General features: G+C 43.4%; 1 protein-coding gene across 5 annotated transcripts in view; it reads right to left on the reverse strand.

The window, feature by feature from the left end:
• Positions 1 to 480: 480 nt before the first annotated feature.
• LOC122781535 overlaps positions 481 to 18,197 on the reverse strand; it is a 28,704-nt gene continuing 10,987 nt past the window's right edge. For 4 of the 5 annotated variants that reach the window (XM_044045242.1, XM_044045240.1, XM_044045241.1 and 1 more), the window contains exons 12-34: positions 16,160 to 16,296; positions 15,954 to 16,050; positions 15,419 to 15,568; positions 15,026 to 15,175; positions 14,121 to 14,377; positions 12,329 to 12,458; positions 11,591 to 11,791; positions 11,026 to 11,178; positions 9,904 to 10,121; positions 9,425 to 9,608; positions 9,173 to 9,328; positions 8,346 to 8,723; positions 7,975 to 8,094; positions 4,549 to 6,522; positions 3,872 to 4,006; positions 3,713 to 3,787; positions 3,533 to 3,619; positions 3,329 to 3,420; positions 3,135 to 3,220; positions 2,985 to 3,048; positions 2,675 to 2,892; positions 1,623 to 1,769; positions 481 to 1,377 (exon numbers count right to left, since the gene is read on the reverse strand). In XM_044045242.1, the coding sequence (XP_043901177.1) occupies positions 1,118 to 1,377; positions 1,623 to 1,769; positions 2,675 to 2,892; positions 2,985 to 3,048; positions 3,135 to 3,220; positions 3,329 to 3,420; positions 3,533 to 3,619; positions 3,713 to 3,787; positions 3,872 to 4,006; positions 4,549 to 6,522; positions 7,975 to 8,094; positions 8,346 to 8,723; positions 9,173 to 9,328; positions 9,425 to 9,608; positions 9,904 to 10,121; positions 11,026 to 11,178; positions 11,591 to 11,791; positions 12,329 to 12,458; positions 14,121 to 14,377; positions 15,026 to 15,175; positions 15,419 to 15,568; positions 15,954 to 16,050; positions 16,160 to 16,296 (5,469 nt within the window). In that variant the 3' untranslated portion in view covers positions 481 to 1,117. The remainder of the gene's footprint in view (positions 1,378 to 1,622; positions 1,770 to 2,674; positions 2,893 to 2,984; positions 3,049 to 3,134; positions 3,221 to 3,328; positions 3,421 to 3,532; positions 3,620 to 3,712; positions 3,788 to 3,871; positions 4,007 to 4,548; positions 6,523 to 7,974; positions 8,095 to 8,345; positions 8,724 to 9,172; positions 9,329 to 9,424; positions 9,609 to 9,903; positions 10,122 to 11,025; positions 11,179 to 11,590; positions 11,792 to 12,328; positions 12,459 to 14,120; positions 14,378 to 15,025; positions 15,176 to 15,418; positions 15,569 to 15,953; positions 16,051 to 16,159; positions 16,297 to 18,197) is intronic. The other variant, XM_044045243.1, reaches the window with a different exon arrangement.

The raw sequence follows: 18,197 nt of genomic DNA on the forward strand, positions 1-18,197 counted from the left end.
TACCTTTTCTTGTTTGTTTTCAGCTTTTTTTAATTTACATAAATAAAATAAATAAATACATTAATATATATATAAATATTACATTTGCACAAAGACATTAATTATTATGCCACAGTCCACTCTGCAGTAATGAATCTGTCCCTCAGACATCTTGTAACGAATTGCTGAATATTTTGTAATGCTAAACAGTAGCATTTCCCAAACTCACTGTGCATATTATTCATGATGTAGCCATACCAGTCTGTGGAGAACGCTAACGGTTGGTTAGCATATATGCAAATTGTTATTATGGATGTGTGGATTTAAATCATGTCTTTGAACGGTGGCAAGTTTTTAATATGCAAAAGTAATGATGTGAAGATGATCCTAACCAAGCCGGGCGCTGGCTTTTTATCTCTCTATTCATCTAATCCCCCTTCCTCTTCAAAGCCCTTTAGCCATGACAACGTAGATGAATAACACTCATAGACCTGCAACAAATCATTGGTTTTTCTATTTTATTATGAACAGTCTTTATTACAATTAGTATTTTGTTAAAAAAAAAGAAGTTAATATCAAACAAGCTCAGGCAGTATCAAACTGCTTTTTATAGAAGTCGGACGACAGTTTTTTGGTGTGTCACACACATGTACATGTGAAGAAGGTGAGCTGTCATGATCTGATACAGTAGTGCATTGTATATTTTTAATACTTGGTCATGAAATCGGCTTTTCTTCACTGTTTCTCTGGTTTAGTGTGTACACTGACTCTTAACCATTAACACCACGAACCAAACGAAATGAATATATATAAATATAAAGAAATGTGGTTTTCAATCCACTAATCTACAGCTATTCAGTGAGCACACACACACACACACAGAGACACACACACAATATTGTTGCTGTCAATGGAAGAAATTAAAACAAAAGGACAGTGATATAAATACTTATAAACGGACCTATGAAAGGGACTTTGCTCATGAGTGATTTATAGGAAACACATTGAAAAATAAAACTGTGGTTGCTCCTCATATCATAAATATAGTCAGTAGTAGCATTTTTTTCTGTTTTTGCATCATACAGTATGTGCACTGCACATGAACCCTTTCTTCGTAAACTCAATATGTCAGAAAAACTCAGAGATCCCTCTTCCCAAAGAACTTCTGGAAGACGGATTTGTTGCGAGGCCGTGGCAGGCTGGCGTAGCTCCTCAGATCCGAGTCGTGATGGCTCTCCTGCTGCAGCCCAGCCACCGCCAGCAGCGGAGGCTCAGAGCTTCTGTTTGTGGACGTGCCGTCTGACAACTTGTCTCCAACCACCAGGGTCACGCTGTAGTTTGAGCCTCTCTCCACACCTCTGGGGGTGTGCAACGTGGGCTTGATCTTCTGGTAAGTTGCTGGAAAAGAAAACATTGTGGAAAGAACATTAGAAGGCAGAAAATGATAATAATACTAATAATAATACTACTACTAATAATAATAATAACAATAATAATAATAATAATAACAATAAAAAAACAACAAAAAACAAAACAACAATAATAATAATAATAATAATAACTACAACAACAACAACAACAACAATGATAATAATAATAATAATAATGAAGCATGCATTATAGCTTGTTCATTGATCATTTACCTGACGTGAAGGAGTGGGAGCGACGCTTGTTGATGAGCCATTCCTGACCACTGCATAGTGGTGATTGAGGAGAGGAAGAGGTGTGGTCACGTGACGCTCCAGATAGTCTGTTAGTCATTGTCTGCTTCATGTTGCCTTTATCCTCATCTAGATAGAAATGGACACACACACACACACACACACACACAGTAAAATAAAGCAATAAACACCAGAGCAGTTTTATTGTTTTATTTTTTCCAACTTTATTTAACCAGGTGTTATATGTTTATATGGGGATAATAAAGACACCTTGAACCTTAACCCTTAGTGCTCACGAGGCACAGATCAGTGCCGCAGGTGCACTCTTGGCAAATTGCTGTGGGAATAATACACAACTCCTTATATGGACGTCCTGGGCAGGCATGTGTTTATAGGTCACATATTCAGGCTTTACATAATGTGTTTTTTTCACCTTCTTATGTGTTGTTGAGTCGAAGTTATGATTCATTTTATATCGCATATTTATTTATTCTTTAAAAAGGACGTACTATTGAGCAGAAGTCACATAACAGACTGCTTTTATTTCATTTTTGCTCGTAAAACACGAGCCAAGTGAACTTTGAACTGTGACATATTTCCAAATTTCACAAATTCAATCCCATTTAAAACATTTTACTACTTTATAGTTTCATACTGCATCTTATAACCTCTGTATATACAGGTTAAGTCCCCTCATGAGCTGTATACTACTTAGACACTTCAACTCTTCAATATGTAATAAGATTATTATTATAATACCCTAGTTCCCCCTAGTGGTGCTTCCTACACCTGCAACTGCCATTTACTATTGCATTCAATTCACTCAAGTGCAGTGTATGAAAATAAAAATGGCAAAAAGGAATCACATTATTTCACATTTAAAGTTAACAGAAGCCTTAAAAAACAACAACAAATGATTACACATCCTGTAACCAGCAGATTGGACTCCATGCTCTAAACATGAGGAGCCCAGTGGTAAAAGCTTGAATGAGTGCATGAGTAAATGTACAGAAGCTTTTGGCTAAATGACTTACCCCAGCAGCCTCCAAGGTAGGATGAGATAGCGGAGTGTTCATCTAAACTCCTTAAATGACTCTGTGGCATCTGACTGAACTCTCTGGTGAGGACAATGATCTCTTTGCTCTGGGCGACACTCGCTGGTTCGCGCCTGGGGAACGTGGAGGTGACATCATGTCGGGAGTAACAGTGGCATCTGGCCAGATCATGACAACCGGAGCACGGGGACAGATTTCTGTGAAGGAATTGAACCGAAGATTTTTATGCAACAATACTGTGATTAAAGATTAAAGAGTGAAAACAAGACATTTGACCACATCATCTTACAGGGAAACGGGGAGGCCTTGTTCTGCAGGAACACTGGATATTGAGGACACAGACTCTCTCTGACCTGTGAGGAAAACAAGCAAACAAATGGCTCAGTGTGATATAAACTCAGTACCGACACAAACAAGCTTTAAAATAAATGACCATTACCTGTGTTTGCTTGTATTTTCATCATCCATTTCCTCATCATGAAGCGCGAGGGTGCGTTGAACAGATATTCAGACCCATCACGGAGCCTAAAGGTCAGAGAGATGATATGAGACGGGTCAATGGGGCTGTGTTTGTGATGGATGTCAATAATCTATAATTGAATCTCTGTTATGTAGCAGTCACTGCACTCTTACTGGAGTCGGAAGCAGTTGCTTTTCTTCGTGTACTCTGGCGCGGGTGAGCACTCGGCTCCCATGAGGTTCAGTGGCAGGCCACATGCAGAATTCTGCACAGAACACAGCACAGACTGATCATTACTGACTTCACTCTACTCACGTTAAATATTCATCACATCATTCTCACGGACTGTCTTTTCTGTGCTTTTCTTCCCTGCTTACCCTGAGTGTATCCTTTCTATCCTGGTAAAAGCACAAGGTGTTTCTATGTAGGACAACGTGGTAAGAGTTCCAGCCTCTGGAGGTCGCCTGTGAAAATAAGATAAGCGCATGTGTGTGTTGCTGACTGAGGACTTTACATTTGCTGACCATGCCTGCAACACTGATTGGTGCCTTTCTTACTTTCTTTCCTGCCAGCTGCAGCTTGTGCTTCCTCTCCAGTGTCCCCTCCATTGACTGCAAGTCAGGCTTTCCACTCTGTTGGAATGAACACTATGGTTAATCTCGCAGGCCATATTTTCTCATACACAAAGAGCTGCCCACGTTGCCTTGAGGTCTCACCAAGGTGAAACAGCGCCCTCCCGTGGCCGCCGGCTCTTCCTGCCTCTCCGTGTCCTCCAGGCTTTGTGAAGCTTGTCTGTGATGACACGCCCCTCCCAAATCCATGTGAACCGACAGCAAACTCATGGACTGGTCCTGTTCACAACAAAAAACACAAGAGCCCACAGTCACGACTGGTGACAACAGATAACAGTATCTGAAATTAACTGTGTTAAGAGCTTAGGTTTAGTATAAAACATTGGTTCACCCAACTTACATAAAGAATTGCCATGTTTTTATATTTTAGCTTCTAAACAACACCTATCTTTATCTACAGTATTTGTAGATAAATGAATGATGTCCTTTGGCATCATTGATCAACTAATTTGCACAGTAGAATGTTTGAATGAACTGCCACATTGACCAAAATACAATAGTAATCAGGGCATTGTCTCAGTAAAGGTGCATTAATGTTATTCAAAAATAACTTTTGAACCTTCTATTTATCTTCATTGCACTTTAACAAAAGTAGAAGGAAATGAAAAGAAAAATTTATTTGTCAAAACTGGTGTAAATAGCACTAAACAGAGCTGTACAGTCACAGAGGATAATTCTATAAGTGAATTTAATTCAATTATAATTTGGGTGAAGTGACTCTTTAAAAAATAACGGCAGTTTACAACAAAGGCTAACCTCACCTTTGAACCACCTGTGTGCTCATCCACCACCTCCCTCACCTTTGCCTCCTCTTCCTCCTCCTCATCCTCTCTGTACTGATAGATGTATCTATGATTGTCACCTACATCGGGCAGCTTCACTGGGTCACATGCAGTTTCGTTCACGGACACCGCGGTCTTGCTTTCTGCTTCCCTGTTAGGAAATGCTGCCCAGGACCTCCTGTGTCCTTGAGCCAGTGGAGGGAGGTGACTTCTGGGACTCTGCTCCTTGTTGTAGCCCAGCAAGCTCTGAATATGGGACGGCAGTTTGAACTCGGCCACGAGAAGGTTGGGAGCCGAGGCTGTGACCAGATTTCTGTACAGCACATTTGGGGCCTTGGGTGAAGGTGATGGGGAATGAGGCGCTTTGGATTGGTGTGGGGCAACATTGGCGTCCAGGGTGGACTGGTACATGATGTCTGAGCAGATGCTCTGTCTGTAGTTAGGAGTCTGATTCCAGATGTCCTGCAGCTCTTCTTCCTCCTCCTCAAACTGCTGACGGTCAAGGTGGACAGGCTCTGTTTCCTGCTCTGCAGTGGGCAGAGATGGACCCGGGGATGTTGTGTTGTTCTCTTTTGTGTCAGAGCAGTCGATACCTCCCACCTCAAAGGACATGAGCCTCCCCACGATTCCTTTAGGCTGTGAGATGTCTGGACATGGTGCATCAGTACAAACCTTGGTGCTTCTGGAACTGGAGACCTCAGAGTCCACTGAGTCCTGACAAACACTCATACTCACTGTTGACTTTAGATTTACTACCATGTGAGAAGCTTGGCTCAGGCACTGAGGCCCCGGGCTCTCCTCACACATACTGCGACATCTTGCACCTTTGTGGTAGACATGTCCATTTAGGTCTCGAATGAGTGTGTGGACACTAGGACACTCGTGTTTGTGCACAGGTGTACGTTGTGTTTGGTTCACATAAATAGGGATCCCAGAAGGCTGGCTGGTCCTGTCCTTGTCCGGCGTACGTGGTGGACTAACCCGTGATGTTATTTTGTCCCACTCGCGCTCTGTGGCCTCACACAGACCTGACTGGGTCATCGATAGTTCGTTGCATGGTACAGTCTGATCTTCATCTTCTCCCGTGGAAAGAGAAGGCGGCGGTTGGGAAGTCCTGTCCACCTCAGACAGAGTTTTCACTGCAGCTGTCGAACTGTGTGTTTCAGTAGAGCTAACATCCGATGAACTGTGTGTGATGGCAGGAGTCGGTCGCGTCTGTTTGAAGGAGCTCAGGGCTGAGTACCTCTGAGAGTGGGGGTCTGGATCAGTCCCCACTCCTTTTTTGGACTCAGGTGGGGCAATAGTGATAATGTCCTGAATGCTGGGGATGACGGTCATGTCCTTAGGAAGCTCAAAGCTCAACACAGAGCCCAAAGAGAGGAATCTGCAGTGGCTTCTTACCTGACCAGTGGAAGATAAAGTTGGACCCTCTGATACAGCATAAGGAATAATGCTGTATTCTCCAAAACACTCTGTATCAATGTCCTTCAACAAGGGATTCTTCATATAAGCTATAGCTTCTACTCTATCACCACTGGCCGGGCTCTTCTGTGAACTCTTCTTCCTCCTGCCTTCCTTCAGTGGCCATGTATGCGTGTCATATGTCATTGTCTCACTGCCATACTGATGCACCTCTTCCGTTTGTGCTTCCACTCCCATGATTTTCTGGATGGTGTGTCTGCGAGCGTCTCTCTTCCTCTTCCTCTTCTTGCTCATCCTCTTGAGGCTGCTGAAGATGGAGCTGCTGCTGCTGCCCGTCAGAGGGTGGAACGTCACGTTGGTCGCCTGAGGTGCCGATGCAGAGGACGACGTGAAGGAGGAGGAGGACGAGGGTGGCAAGAAAGTCGGGGAGGCCGAGGCTGCAGAGCGGCTCTTTTGGCGCGGCAGGGTGATACTCTCATACACAGGAGCTGCGGCCAAGTTGTTATCCTTGACATGCAAGTAGGTACTTACCTATCAAAAGAAAAAAACTGATATTAGGTTTGTTTACCGAAGATAGAAATCTAGTTCACAACTTGACCACAACAGCGAACACGTCACATACATTTTATAGAAGATGTGATTGCATGATTGAAAATGATTTACGCCTCACAGAGAGCCTCGCCGCCCTCTGTGAGAGGAAGATTCATGTTTTACAGATGAAACTGACTGAGGCAATCTGCTACTTTTCATAAACAAACAACCTCTGTTTATTTTCACCCCACACATCCCAGAAAACAATAGATGGAGGAATGTACAAGCCTCACACACACATGCTTTTCAAATACATAAACAAAGGGATAGACAGAAAAAAAAAACAGATGAAAGGACAAATGAACACAGACATGATTGCAATTGCACACTTGCACACATAATCAGAATCACATGTGGCTACACATGCCGTCATAGCCAGATGTAATGGCTTGACCTTTCAACTCTGTGACTAATCTCTTGTTTCTGTGGAAGCCCCAGACTATAAATCATGGTGTGCAGTCTGGGGGCCCTTTCTTGAAAGTTCAGCACCAGTTCTACGTAAAAAACGCCTGCGCCTGTATTCGTGCACTCCTACTGGGAGCCATTTTGGACCACACGTATCCTTGGAAACAAGGGTGAGGTCACTCATTATACAATACAGTGGCACAGCCACGGAGAGCCAAGCATGGCCAGGTTTACGTCAGGCTTGTGGTGAAATGACACAAGGAGAGGAGAGAGCCTCTGTCAACATTAGCAGCAGGGAGGAGACATTTACTCAGTGATCTTCTTACTGTTTACCCTCAATCTGTCTCTGCCTTCAGCGCTTTCCAGCTACACATTATGCAAATACAAAATATGGTCCAAAAGGAAAACTGGACTTCATAAATTTGGATTCAATGTCTGATTTTTGACTGATCTGAATATTTACTTACTATTTTCCACACAAAGCTCCCTTTAATATAACTAGTCATTATTTTTGATTAACCAACATTTTAAATACAAGTTTCTAAAACTGAAATACCTTTGGGGTAAATTAATTAAATTACAATCATGATTTTATTCACTTGACACGTTTATCACTGTATTTCATTCGCTGTGTTTCATCATAAAAGTAGCACCTCTCTTTTACGAAAAACAGACTTCATTCCGTTTGTGATTTGCATGTAAGGAGTGCAGTTAGATGGGAGCTCTGGCAGTAAAATGGTTTGTCGCCTTTTCACGTTTCGAAAGTTTCCAGGCACAGAGTCTTTGGAGAACGTGTGAGTGAAAATATGATAGCACTCTGCTGTGACTTATTTGCTTTTACTCTTACAGAGAATTAGTTGACCGGCTGTACCCATGTGACAGGAGTTAGTCGAGCATGCTGCCCACAGAAAACACCTCCACACAGCATGCAAGCCCGCCACACTTCAGGACGCCGCATGCGAGTTTAATTCACACTCTGCAATTTACCTCATTTGCACTCTGCCGATAAATCTTTCTTTTTCTCTTTAAACTACCCAAAGTATTTTCCAAAAGCCCCTGGCAGCGCCTCCAAAAGTTTTTACAGGCAGAAGATTGAGGCACAGCGGACTGAGGGAGAAAATGGGAATAAAGGAAGACATAAAGGCCAGAGGATAGAGAGAGCACTGAGCAGCAGCAGAAAGTCCAGGAGGGAGTTCCCATGCATGTCCTTACTGAGACTGAATGATGTAGAAACATTGTTCTTCTGGAACACTCACAAATATGATTTATTTAGGTGTGTTGGTGGGGAAGAGATGTACTGTATGTAGCCTTAAATATTCTATGATGACTTCCAGTGTGAAGTGTTGAATGTGTCTCACCCTGTGGACAGGCTCAGAGTCATCCTCCACTACTGCATCCGTCTGAGCAGGTGCATCAAGCACCTGAACATGGCTTTCCCCCGTGTTACCAAAGCTCAGGATGAGGTTGACCGTGCCACCTAGAGCAGGGTTGCTGGGCTCCTTGAGGACCATGATAGACGGTTTGGGAGACTCTGACAGGGAAGCCTCACCTCCCTGTGGTCCAACACTTTTCATGACCTCATACCCGTCCTCGAACTGCCTCTCCTCCTGCTGCTCAGATTGTCTGGCCACAAGAGACGAGGGCCAGTTGTCTCCTGCTGCTTTTACTTTGTCTTTTTCCGAGGTGACAAGTGTAGACTGATGGAGCTGGTAGGCCTCTGGTTTAGGAACTGAAATCTGAATAAATGAAAATAATTACCAATTAAACCAATTATTTACATTGGCAAATAATCAAAGGTTCAGTAAGCAATGCTTGAGTTACAATTGAGCATGAAGTCATTGTGACAGCTAATGCCAGTCACCAACAGACATTTCACACAATCTGACAAACTACGCAAGTTGTATGAATTAAATGAGTTCATTGTGTTACCAAGTGATGTGATTCTGTGATTCTGTGAAGAGAAGTCTGTCAACCATTTTGTGTTTTCAGTGAAGCTCTGAGTCATGTTGAGCTCATTTGTGGCTTATAGAGAAATGCCAGACCAATACTAATCCTCTTTGTCTTTGTTGATTACATACATATAATCAGCAAATCTTTTGTTCCTAAAACACTGAATTATGATGGTCCATAGTCCAATTATCTCTTCTCCCAAGTCCTTAGCATCAATGCCTTTCTGCATATTTACCTCAGTTAATGAGGGGCAAATTGTAGCCTCCGAATAAATGGTGTCTGGTGAAAGATCCTGACTGCTCTTTTTATGAAACCACTGCTGTTTCTGAGCCCTCCAGTGCACCAAGATCCATCCAAGCATACTCCGCAGTTCCTCCATGCGCTCTCTCACCTGCAAAACATTACTGAGTGTTTTTAAAGGCAGAAAAATCAATGCAACAACATAACAAAGGATCAGAGAGAGTCGTGAGTGTGTAACCCTGCTCACCATCTGTGTGAGGTGGTGTTCTTTGTCTAAAAGGTTCCTCCCTGTGGCTGCCAGCTCATCAAACTCCTCAAACCTTTGCTCTATCTGCATGTCCAGCTCTGCAGCCAGTGGCCTCTCACCATCTTTCCCAGGATTTAAGGCAGTATCTGAGAAAATGCACGACCTGGTGTCTTCAGTCCATGAGCTATCCAGAGGTGGGGGTAAGAGGTGGTGAGGAGACAAGAAACAGAGCTGTGAGAAAAGCCATACGTTCACAAAACATGAGCATGACCAGAGTCTCTTTAATAGGACGACATTCATCGCCTTGTCACACCCAGGGAACTTGCTCTGACCCCCTCAGCACATCCTAAATTATACATTTCACAAGGGACCTGTGCATGTGCATGACAAGCGGAACATCCTGTTCTTTTCTTGAGGAGATATTGACAAACGTCAGGCCCAGATAAGGGTCACATGATCCCCACCCACACCCCGCTTACATCATGGAGAGGTAGCGCCGAAAGAAGTCTTGGAGCTGCATAAACTCTTGCAGACGTGACTTGTTCTCCGTCACACTCTTTCCCAGCTCGGTGCAGACCAGCAGCGTCGCCTGGATCTTCGCCCTGAGTATGTGCATTCTCTCTGGACAAAGGTCGTCCAACCGGGAAGCCAGGTTCTTCATCTCCTTCACCTCCTCCCTGATGACTTCATAGTCGATCTGTGGAGAATCAAAATAAAAAAAAAAACCTATCATCTCTCATCAAACCTGGTATCACTCAAGACAGCCTGTACCAATTGTATGTCTGTATGACCTCATCCCCACAGCTTTGCGCATAATATTCAGCTGGAAACTCATATGGTGTACATGTGGCCTGCCGCGCTATAGCAAGCTTGCGATTGTTTTTAGATTTTGACGAGGCGGTAATTAATTGCGTTGAGGTTTCTCTGGGAGTAGTACTTCATAACATTTCTCAGATACAGTAAGTCTCAAGAACACTGAGTTGTGAATGCCTGTGTGCTGACGGCACAGTTATTTCAGTGCAGGAGATTAGGTCATTTCTGTTCTTCAACGGTATCAAATCCAGACAGCTGTGTGTGTGTGTGTGTGTGTGTGTGTGTGTGTGTGTGTGTGTATAAACACAATACTGCCCAAAAATGACTCACACATCCCCAACCCCATGACCTCTGGACGCATGTACACACCCCACCACATTTACTAACAAACACACACACACAAATTTTGAGAGCTAAAGAATTGTGAGTCATGCAAGCATAAATAAATATCCTACGTGAATAATAAACTTTTACACGCTCTGTGTGTGTGTGTGTGTGAGATTGCATGGTGCAGTTTATATAACAAATTAAACACAGCACAAAGCGAGGTGGGCTGGCCTTTTTTTTCAGATGTGAGAAAATCTGGCACAACAGGAAACAGACTGTGGAACAATGTGTCGAGGGCTAGCTTGAGAAAGACAGGGGGGCCTCCCATTTTTTTCATCACACAGAGCAAAACGTCCACAATCCAGCGTCAAAGGAATGGAATACTGGATTGTATTAACACTAGTGAATCATTTTAAATGTTTACACCGTAATTATAACACGTGCCAGCTTTCCCCTCTCACCTCCAGGTGGTCCTGCTTCTCCTGAAGAGCCTCGAGGCCGCACCGGTCTGGCTCACACTGGATGGCCAAGTCTGTCTCCCTCTCCAGGATGTCCAGGCCAAGCTCCTTGCTGCAGCATAAGCACTCCTCCACATGCACTGTTAGGCTGGCATGCTGGCGAGGCACAAAGTCATGAGCACTTGAGGGATGCTATGAAGTCGATATACTTCACTGTGCATTAGTTGTTGTGCAGTGAGAACCCCATTTGAAATAAGTCTTTAAAAAGTTGTCATGAAGTTGGCAGGCAGGTACAGCATGTGCTGGTTATTCAAGAATAAACTAAATCAATATGAATAGTAGTGGCTTGTTTGGCGGCTTTTTTTGTAAAAATACATAGCCACAAACAAAAGTAAACCAGATGCTGTTCAATTCGTTTGTGCAGCTGTTTGTAACAAATATAGAGGGATTTATAAGGTGTTCATCATCATTATAATATTATAACATTATAACGAACAGCACTGGAACTACGTGTTCTTATAAACTATGTTGTTATACATGTTTTACAAAGTGACTCTAATCTCTTTACCTTGCTCAGAAGCTCCTGGATGGCCTGGTCGTGGCTCTGCGATCTGCCTCTCTCCCTCACTGTGTCATTCAGCATCTCCACAGCCTCTTGGAGTACCTCCACAGGGTCCCCCATGCTTTCTATCAGGGGCTCACCACCACTACCAACACTGCTTTGGAGTCCCAGTAATGTAGGGGCTGAGGAAATCTCACTGTGGAGAGGCTGTTGGGTACAAAGAGAGAGAGCGAGAGCTGCTATTGAATTGTCGGCTGTCGAAATAATCATGTCTGTTCTCCATCTGATTGCTGATCTCACTCCAATACAATGAAAGTGACCAGAGTATTGTTTTAACTCTACTGAGAGTCACCAAATGATCCTCAGAACAGTAAGGCCTATATCTTCAGGAGAGACTACTTGTGTGCATTTGGAAATCTGTGGATTATTGATCTGCTGATATCCTTTTCATGATACTCGGACTGTCATATATGAAAAGTCCATCCATGATTGCAGGGGGAGCTGGAGCCAATCCCAGTTGACATAGGTCACAAGGTACAATCTGGACGCATAACTAGTCCATCACATGGTCAACACACAGAGAAGGAAAACTATTCACTCTCACACTAACTTAATACCCAAATTGCATGTTTCTGGATGGTTGGATAAAGCCAGACTACCTGGAGAGAACCCACATGCACACTCCACAAAGAAAGACCAAGATAACCCATAAGAGTTACCACTCTCTGGTAAGATGTTCCTCACCTGGCCCAGGTTATACTGGCAACCATCCTGGCTCTCCTCCAGCTCCACACGCTCCAGGAACTCTGTCAGCATTCGCGTGTCCTGCAGCTTTGAGCTCTGCTGGGTCAAAGCACCCTGGACACGATGGTACCTGGGCAACACACACACAGACACAGACACACAGCTGCACCTTAACTGTAATCCACATCCACATCTACAACCCTACATCCTTCAGCAATGACCACAGGCAGCATATTGCGGGGGCACTGTTTATGTAATCATATATCATGTGTCACATAAACATATGTTGCACTTCAAGGCATGGAGGTACTTTTTCCGTGCAGAGTTTATACCTGAGATGGTAACGGAGCAATTTCAAAGGGTATTTTTCTTAGTAATAAATGAGCCGTAAGTTGCACGTAGGTGTCATTAAATAATGACATCATCCCAACTGTCTTACAGCTGCTAAGTGAGAGATTCTTCTTGCACCAAAGTCTGTCCATCCCTGCCCCATATAACACTCCTGCCCTGGAAACACTTAAACGGATCTCTTTCCGTTGCTTTATTTTCTTTGGTCAGCTTTGTGTTTGGAGTCTAAAGTTATGTTTATGGGCATAGGTATGCCCAGTAAAAAAAAGTATAACATCATTAGGTTTTTGGGAGTCAATGGTAACAACCTTTCAAGGCTTCACCGGAGAGACTCAGACTCAGAGAGACACACTGACAAGCTGTGGGCCAAGTGCACATGAGGACTGAGAGGAAGACCTGACAAATGAATAAACTTGAGCCTAGCAGTGAACGAGTGCAGAGGTTACATTCAAACGATCACGTCAAATAAATTCACACAATGATAATTAAGTCTATCAGGACCACACAACTCTCTCTCTCTCTCTCTGTTGCTCAGTATAGGAGTGTTTAGATGTCTTGTCACCCGAGGATATTCCTGCACTGCACACAAGAAGCGATTTGTTTCATATTAAGACAGATGGAGTCAACAGCAGCATTGTGCTAGTGGTATGTAGGAGACACGGGGCAGAGCTGAATTAGCAGGAGCAGTGCCAGCTGAGTTGATTAGCTCAGCTGGGGTGAGTTGACTAATCAACCTCTCTTTGTCTTGGCAGTGGTGGCTGGACCAGAGGAGAGCGGCTGGAAAGACATACAGAATATTTAAGTTTGATTTTTGTGTTAAAAATGAAAATCATTTGAAACTACACCTGCTCTGATATCTGCTGGGTAAACTACTCTGTGGCAGCGACTTTGCTACAGGCTGCAAACACACAGAAGTCCCCACGAAAAGTCTCAGGAGTGAATGATACTAAAATAAATAAAGAGACATGCAGACATTTAGCAGTGTGATGGGATAAGTGCTTCTTGTCTCCACCCACACCTGTGCTGCCAGTGCTTACACACAAATGACTCCTCAGTGAAATCTGACAGTTCTGCTTCACAGAGCCCGTTTTCAGATGAATGACGCGGCACACGCATGACGTTACATCGTTTCTGTTCATGGAGACCAAACAGATGCAGAGTGAAAACATCAACAACAACAAAATCACCTCATGTTATTTTCTGCAGCTTTGAACAAGAACTTTTTTTTTTATGAATAAGCCCTTCCATGTTGGATTGCATGCCAAACCCAAACCTGACCTCTTGGAAACACTGACAATTTGTTTTACTTTATTTCCTGACCACAATGATGAGCAAAACTCCCAAGGTCTGTGGAGAGTCATCAACAACATGAGCCTTCCATGATGAAAGACATAAGGAGGGGCTACCCTAACCATTCCCATTCCTCCTCCACAAAAAAACTCACTTTCTTTCCACCTCCTCCATGCGTGCTGGCAGCCATTGTGCGTGCGGGTGACTGTGGACGTGGAGGCGGTCCACCTCTTGTCTCAGAGCAGTGAGCTCCAGGCTACGTGCTGCCACCTCCTTCTCCAGCAGACAGCTCTCCCTCTCAGCCATGCTCATTGTTTCAGGGTCACCGGCAAGTGCGGATTCCTTCATGGAAAGCTCCACCGATTCCAGCCAAGCCTCCAGGCTGCCCAATGCCTGGAGGACTTTTACAACCTATACAGTGTGCAAGCAGAAAGGAAAGACTTGTGGTAGTAGTCTTTTTTTTTTGCTGCTCTGATTTGTAAAGGAATTCAATGCACAGCAAAAACAACTATCAGTGATGGACTGTAGAAAAAAGACAATAGTCATAAATCATGGAAATAGATCATTTACATGTTTTGCAATAAGAGATTTACTTTTTCCAACTAGGTCAACTAGATCTGAACTAATTTACAGCTTCTTTCCAGTTCCTAATTAAATTATATGGAGGCACAATTTATATTTCTTGTAATGGCCTTCATAAATTGTTAGGGATATACAGTAAATTACATACAAACATACATAGGAGAATTTGTTTTAGATTAGGGTTATGGGTTTATGCTCATAAATACAGTTGATACATTCCAAATCAACTGAAGACATGGTATACCACAAAAAACTGTGACTACACAAACTAAACACAAGCAAGATCCTCCTCACACAAAGTAAAGCAAATTAAAAATCTTCAAAATCACATGTGCAGACACACACAATGTCAATTGCAGTTCCGGGATTTCCACACTTCCATCCTAACCATAACGTTCCCTGACAACTTTAAAAGGTAAGTCACCGCCTCAGCACTACTACAAATGTGTGATTCCTGTGAAAGGTTTCGAGTCTTACTCTGAAGCCGAGCTCCTCCGAGGCTTTCAGAAAAACAGTGTTCCTCTGGTGCCGCCTCCGCAGTTCTTCCCAGAGGACTTCCAGCTGGCTGAGGAACTCTTCGATCTTGGTGCTGCCAGGGTGCTGTGCACGGACCAGCCCACGTCCCTCCTGAGGAATATGTGTAAAAACCCATGAGCGTGTGTGAGGATTTAGGAATAGGATTTATGTTGCAAATTGTAGGTTTAATCTCATTATCCGGGTAACTAAAAATGTCTCATCGACTTGTTATATGATTAAACCCGAACCAGATTTCCCCACGGTGCCCGAAATATGGGAAACACTTTTATTCAGGCATTCATCCCACAGGCTCATGTTGTCATTAAGTGAATGTGATGGTGTGCCTCTGGTTACCCTTTTGACCACCTCTATCCTGGCTTTGTTGGTGAGGATATCTCGTTCCAGAGTGTGCTGACACCTCCTGGCTGCCTCCAAACCCTCAAAGCTGGCTATTGAACACACCTGTGTGGCCATGGACACGCTGTCTTTCAGCCAGGACAAAGTCTGTCAGGGAGCGACAACAGGGAAAGTAATTGGGTTAGAGAGAGCACTGGCTAAAAGAACAGTATTGGATTGCAGAGTGGAAAAGAACGGCATTAACCAGAGTACAGCTGAGGATACCCATCATGGCCTTTAAGTACATCCACAGCAAATTAGTAGAGAATTCTTCAAAGTAGGGGGAGTAACGTGACATAATGTCTGTGGCTGGTCACAAAAGAAATTGTGTAATAGCTGATGAGTACATCTGCAGCGCCAATTTATTCGAATTCATTTTGAGGTCAGTCATTTCTGTGTCAGCGTATGTTGTATGAATTATCCAGACATTTGTGAAAGTTCCATTGTTGGTGTGAAAGGGAAATGCATGTTTGCCTGGCATGGGTCGAGTCACCTTGTCAGCAGATGCAGTGAACTTCTGAAGCTGTATGTGAAGCTGTGGGTGGCTGTGGGGGCCGGTGGCAAGTTTGGGCTCTGTTCTGGGCTTCGTGCTGCAAAGAAAACACAAACGACGTGACTCCATTTATGACCCACATAAAAGACTTGTGATTATGTAAGTCACAGAGACGGAGAGAGAGAGAAGCCAGTCTGAAGTGTCACCTTTCTGCCTTCAGCTGACGTCTGACAATGACTTCATTGGCTCCGTCTCCCACAGGAAAAGAGGTGTGGTTCGCTGATTGCTGTTCCTGGCTTTGGCTGCTCGGGGTTCTCCTGCCACTCTCACATTCAGCAGCACTCTGTGGACACAAGAGTAAAAGTCTCAGTGGGAAAATCCAAAAGATCAGCGGCATTACATGCGAGCAGTGTTTTTCTTTTTCTGTCAGTCGTCCAGTGAATAAATCTTGACTCGATGCATAAACGTCTCGGATGGAGGACTTTATAGACATGACGCCGCTGTTGTAGCTTGCAGCTAATGTCGATGTAACAATGTGGCTGGAGGAGCCTGGACAACGTGGAAAGTTGCCCACAATTAAGTCTCTCCTGTAAGTGACCCAACCCAAACTGTACTTTTTATTTATTTATGTTTTTTTACAAAAGTTGCCTTCTCTCAGCGAAAGAACCCAGACAAGGCTAATGACACAAGCCGCTTTTTTGCTGCTTGACAGCATCAAAGGTAGAAATAAAACACATTAATACAGATGGCAGCAATCGTTTAAATGAATCATAATTGCTTTATGAAAGAACACATTAAGTTCAACAAGGTTGCAAACATATGCTTAACTACTTTGATGACTAAAACGTGCTAAAGAGCCATTGCAGTTGGAAATATAACCCTTTTAAAGCCTCTATTCCCAACCGTCATTAAATAGCGGCAGTGTTTTTTCAGCCTGAGATGCTGATTTCTTTCGCCGTCCACGCCGCGTCTGTTTACAACTATGTAGGTTTTTTTAGAAAGGTCAAAGCCTGAACTACAAGCCCGCTCTGCAGTATATATGTGCAGAAATGTCAGCAGCCATTATGCCTCTTTTACAACTATCTAAATGTTGGATATTCCAACAAGAGCTACATGCATCTGGACTATTGCAGACCACTGCATGAACCTGTATGAAACACTGTATTGTACCAGAGTCCGACAGAAGCAGGGAAGAATGTTTTATATAAAAATAACGTCTGTCGCACATGCAAGTGCTGGCTCTTGTCAGTGTTGAATTTTTACTTGTCAAGTAAAATTGAAATTCAGAATTTACAACCAAAAAGCACAAAGCAACCATTATTATTATTATTGTTATTATTATTATTACAGTATTAGCCAAAAGAGCAGTAAATGTGTTACAAAGAACTCACATGTAAACAATAAAAGCACAAACAATGGATCATTATATGAAAGCATTTAACACTGTGTACACACATCACTTTAAAACAACAGACAATATAAATGGAAAAACAAAACATGACGTAAACAAATTTAACGGTGAATAATAATGTAATAATAACAAGTATCATCACCTCAGTATCCTTCACAAAGCCCTGTCTGGGATCGACTGGTCTAGCGGCACAGATCTTTGGAGGTCAGATGGAGGGTTGATCAGAGATTGACCAAATGAGTCTAACATTATATGTTTTGATGGTGGGAGGAAACCACGCAGACACGGGGGAGAACATGCAAACTTCACACAGAAAGTTCCTAGACCGGGAATCAAACCCAGCTCCTTCTTGCTGTGAGGCACCAGTGTTTACCACTAATCCACCATGCCTCTCATACACTGGTTAAAGCTGTTAAACCAACACTCTCATGTGACAGACCTTTAGCCTTTATGCGTTACAACGGCTTGCACAGTAAACAACTCAGCATCTCACAATTGTCTCCTATTTCAACATACTTCTCCCTGTCTGGATACTGTTTATTCTTATCTGTTTTCTACTGAGCGTGTCTTCCCCTGTGTGTCTTTCTGCAATGTGCAATGAAGTGATGTCAGCCAAGAAATATCACTTAGCACCAAGCCCATCTGGTCTGCAGCCCCAGCATCTGGTTACAATTAGCCTGAGAAACAGACGATAGCCATGTTTACCTCCAGAAACAAGAAGCTATAGCCCTGCTAACACAGACATGTATCCATACAGACAGAAAGACACCAAACCTTCACAGTGACCAAGATTTCATGTGACTTGTGCTGTTCACACACTGACATGCGAAACA

The sequence above is a fragment of the Solea senegalensis genome, linkage group LG15 (assembly GCF_019176455.1).
Source record: "Solea senegalensis isolate Sse05_10M linkage group LG15, IFAPA_SoseM_1, whole genome shotgun sequence".
In the NCBI taxonomy this organism is placed as follows: domain Eukaryota; kingdom Metazoa; phylum Chordata; class Actinopteri; order Pleuronectiformes; family Soleidae; genus Solea; species Solea senegalensis.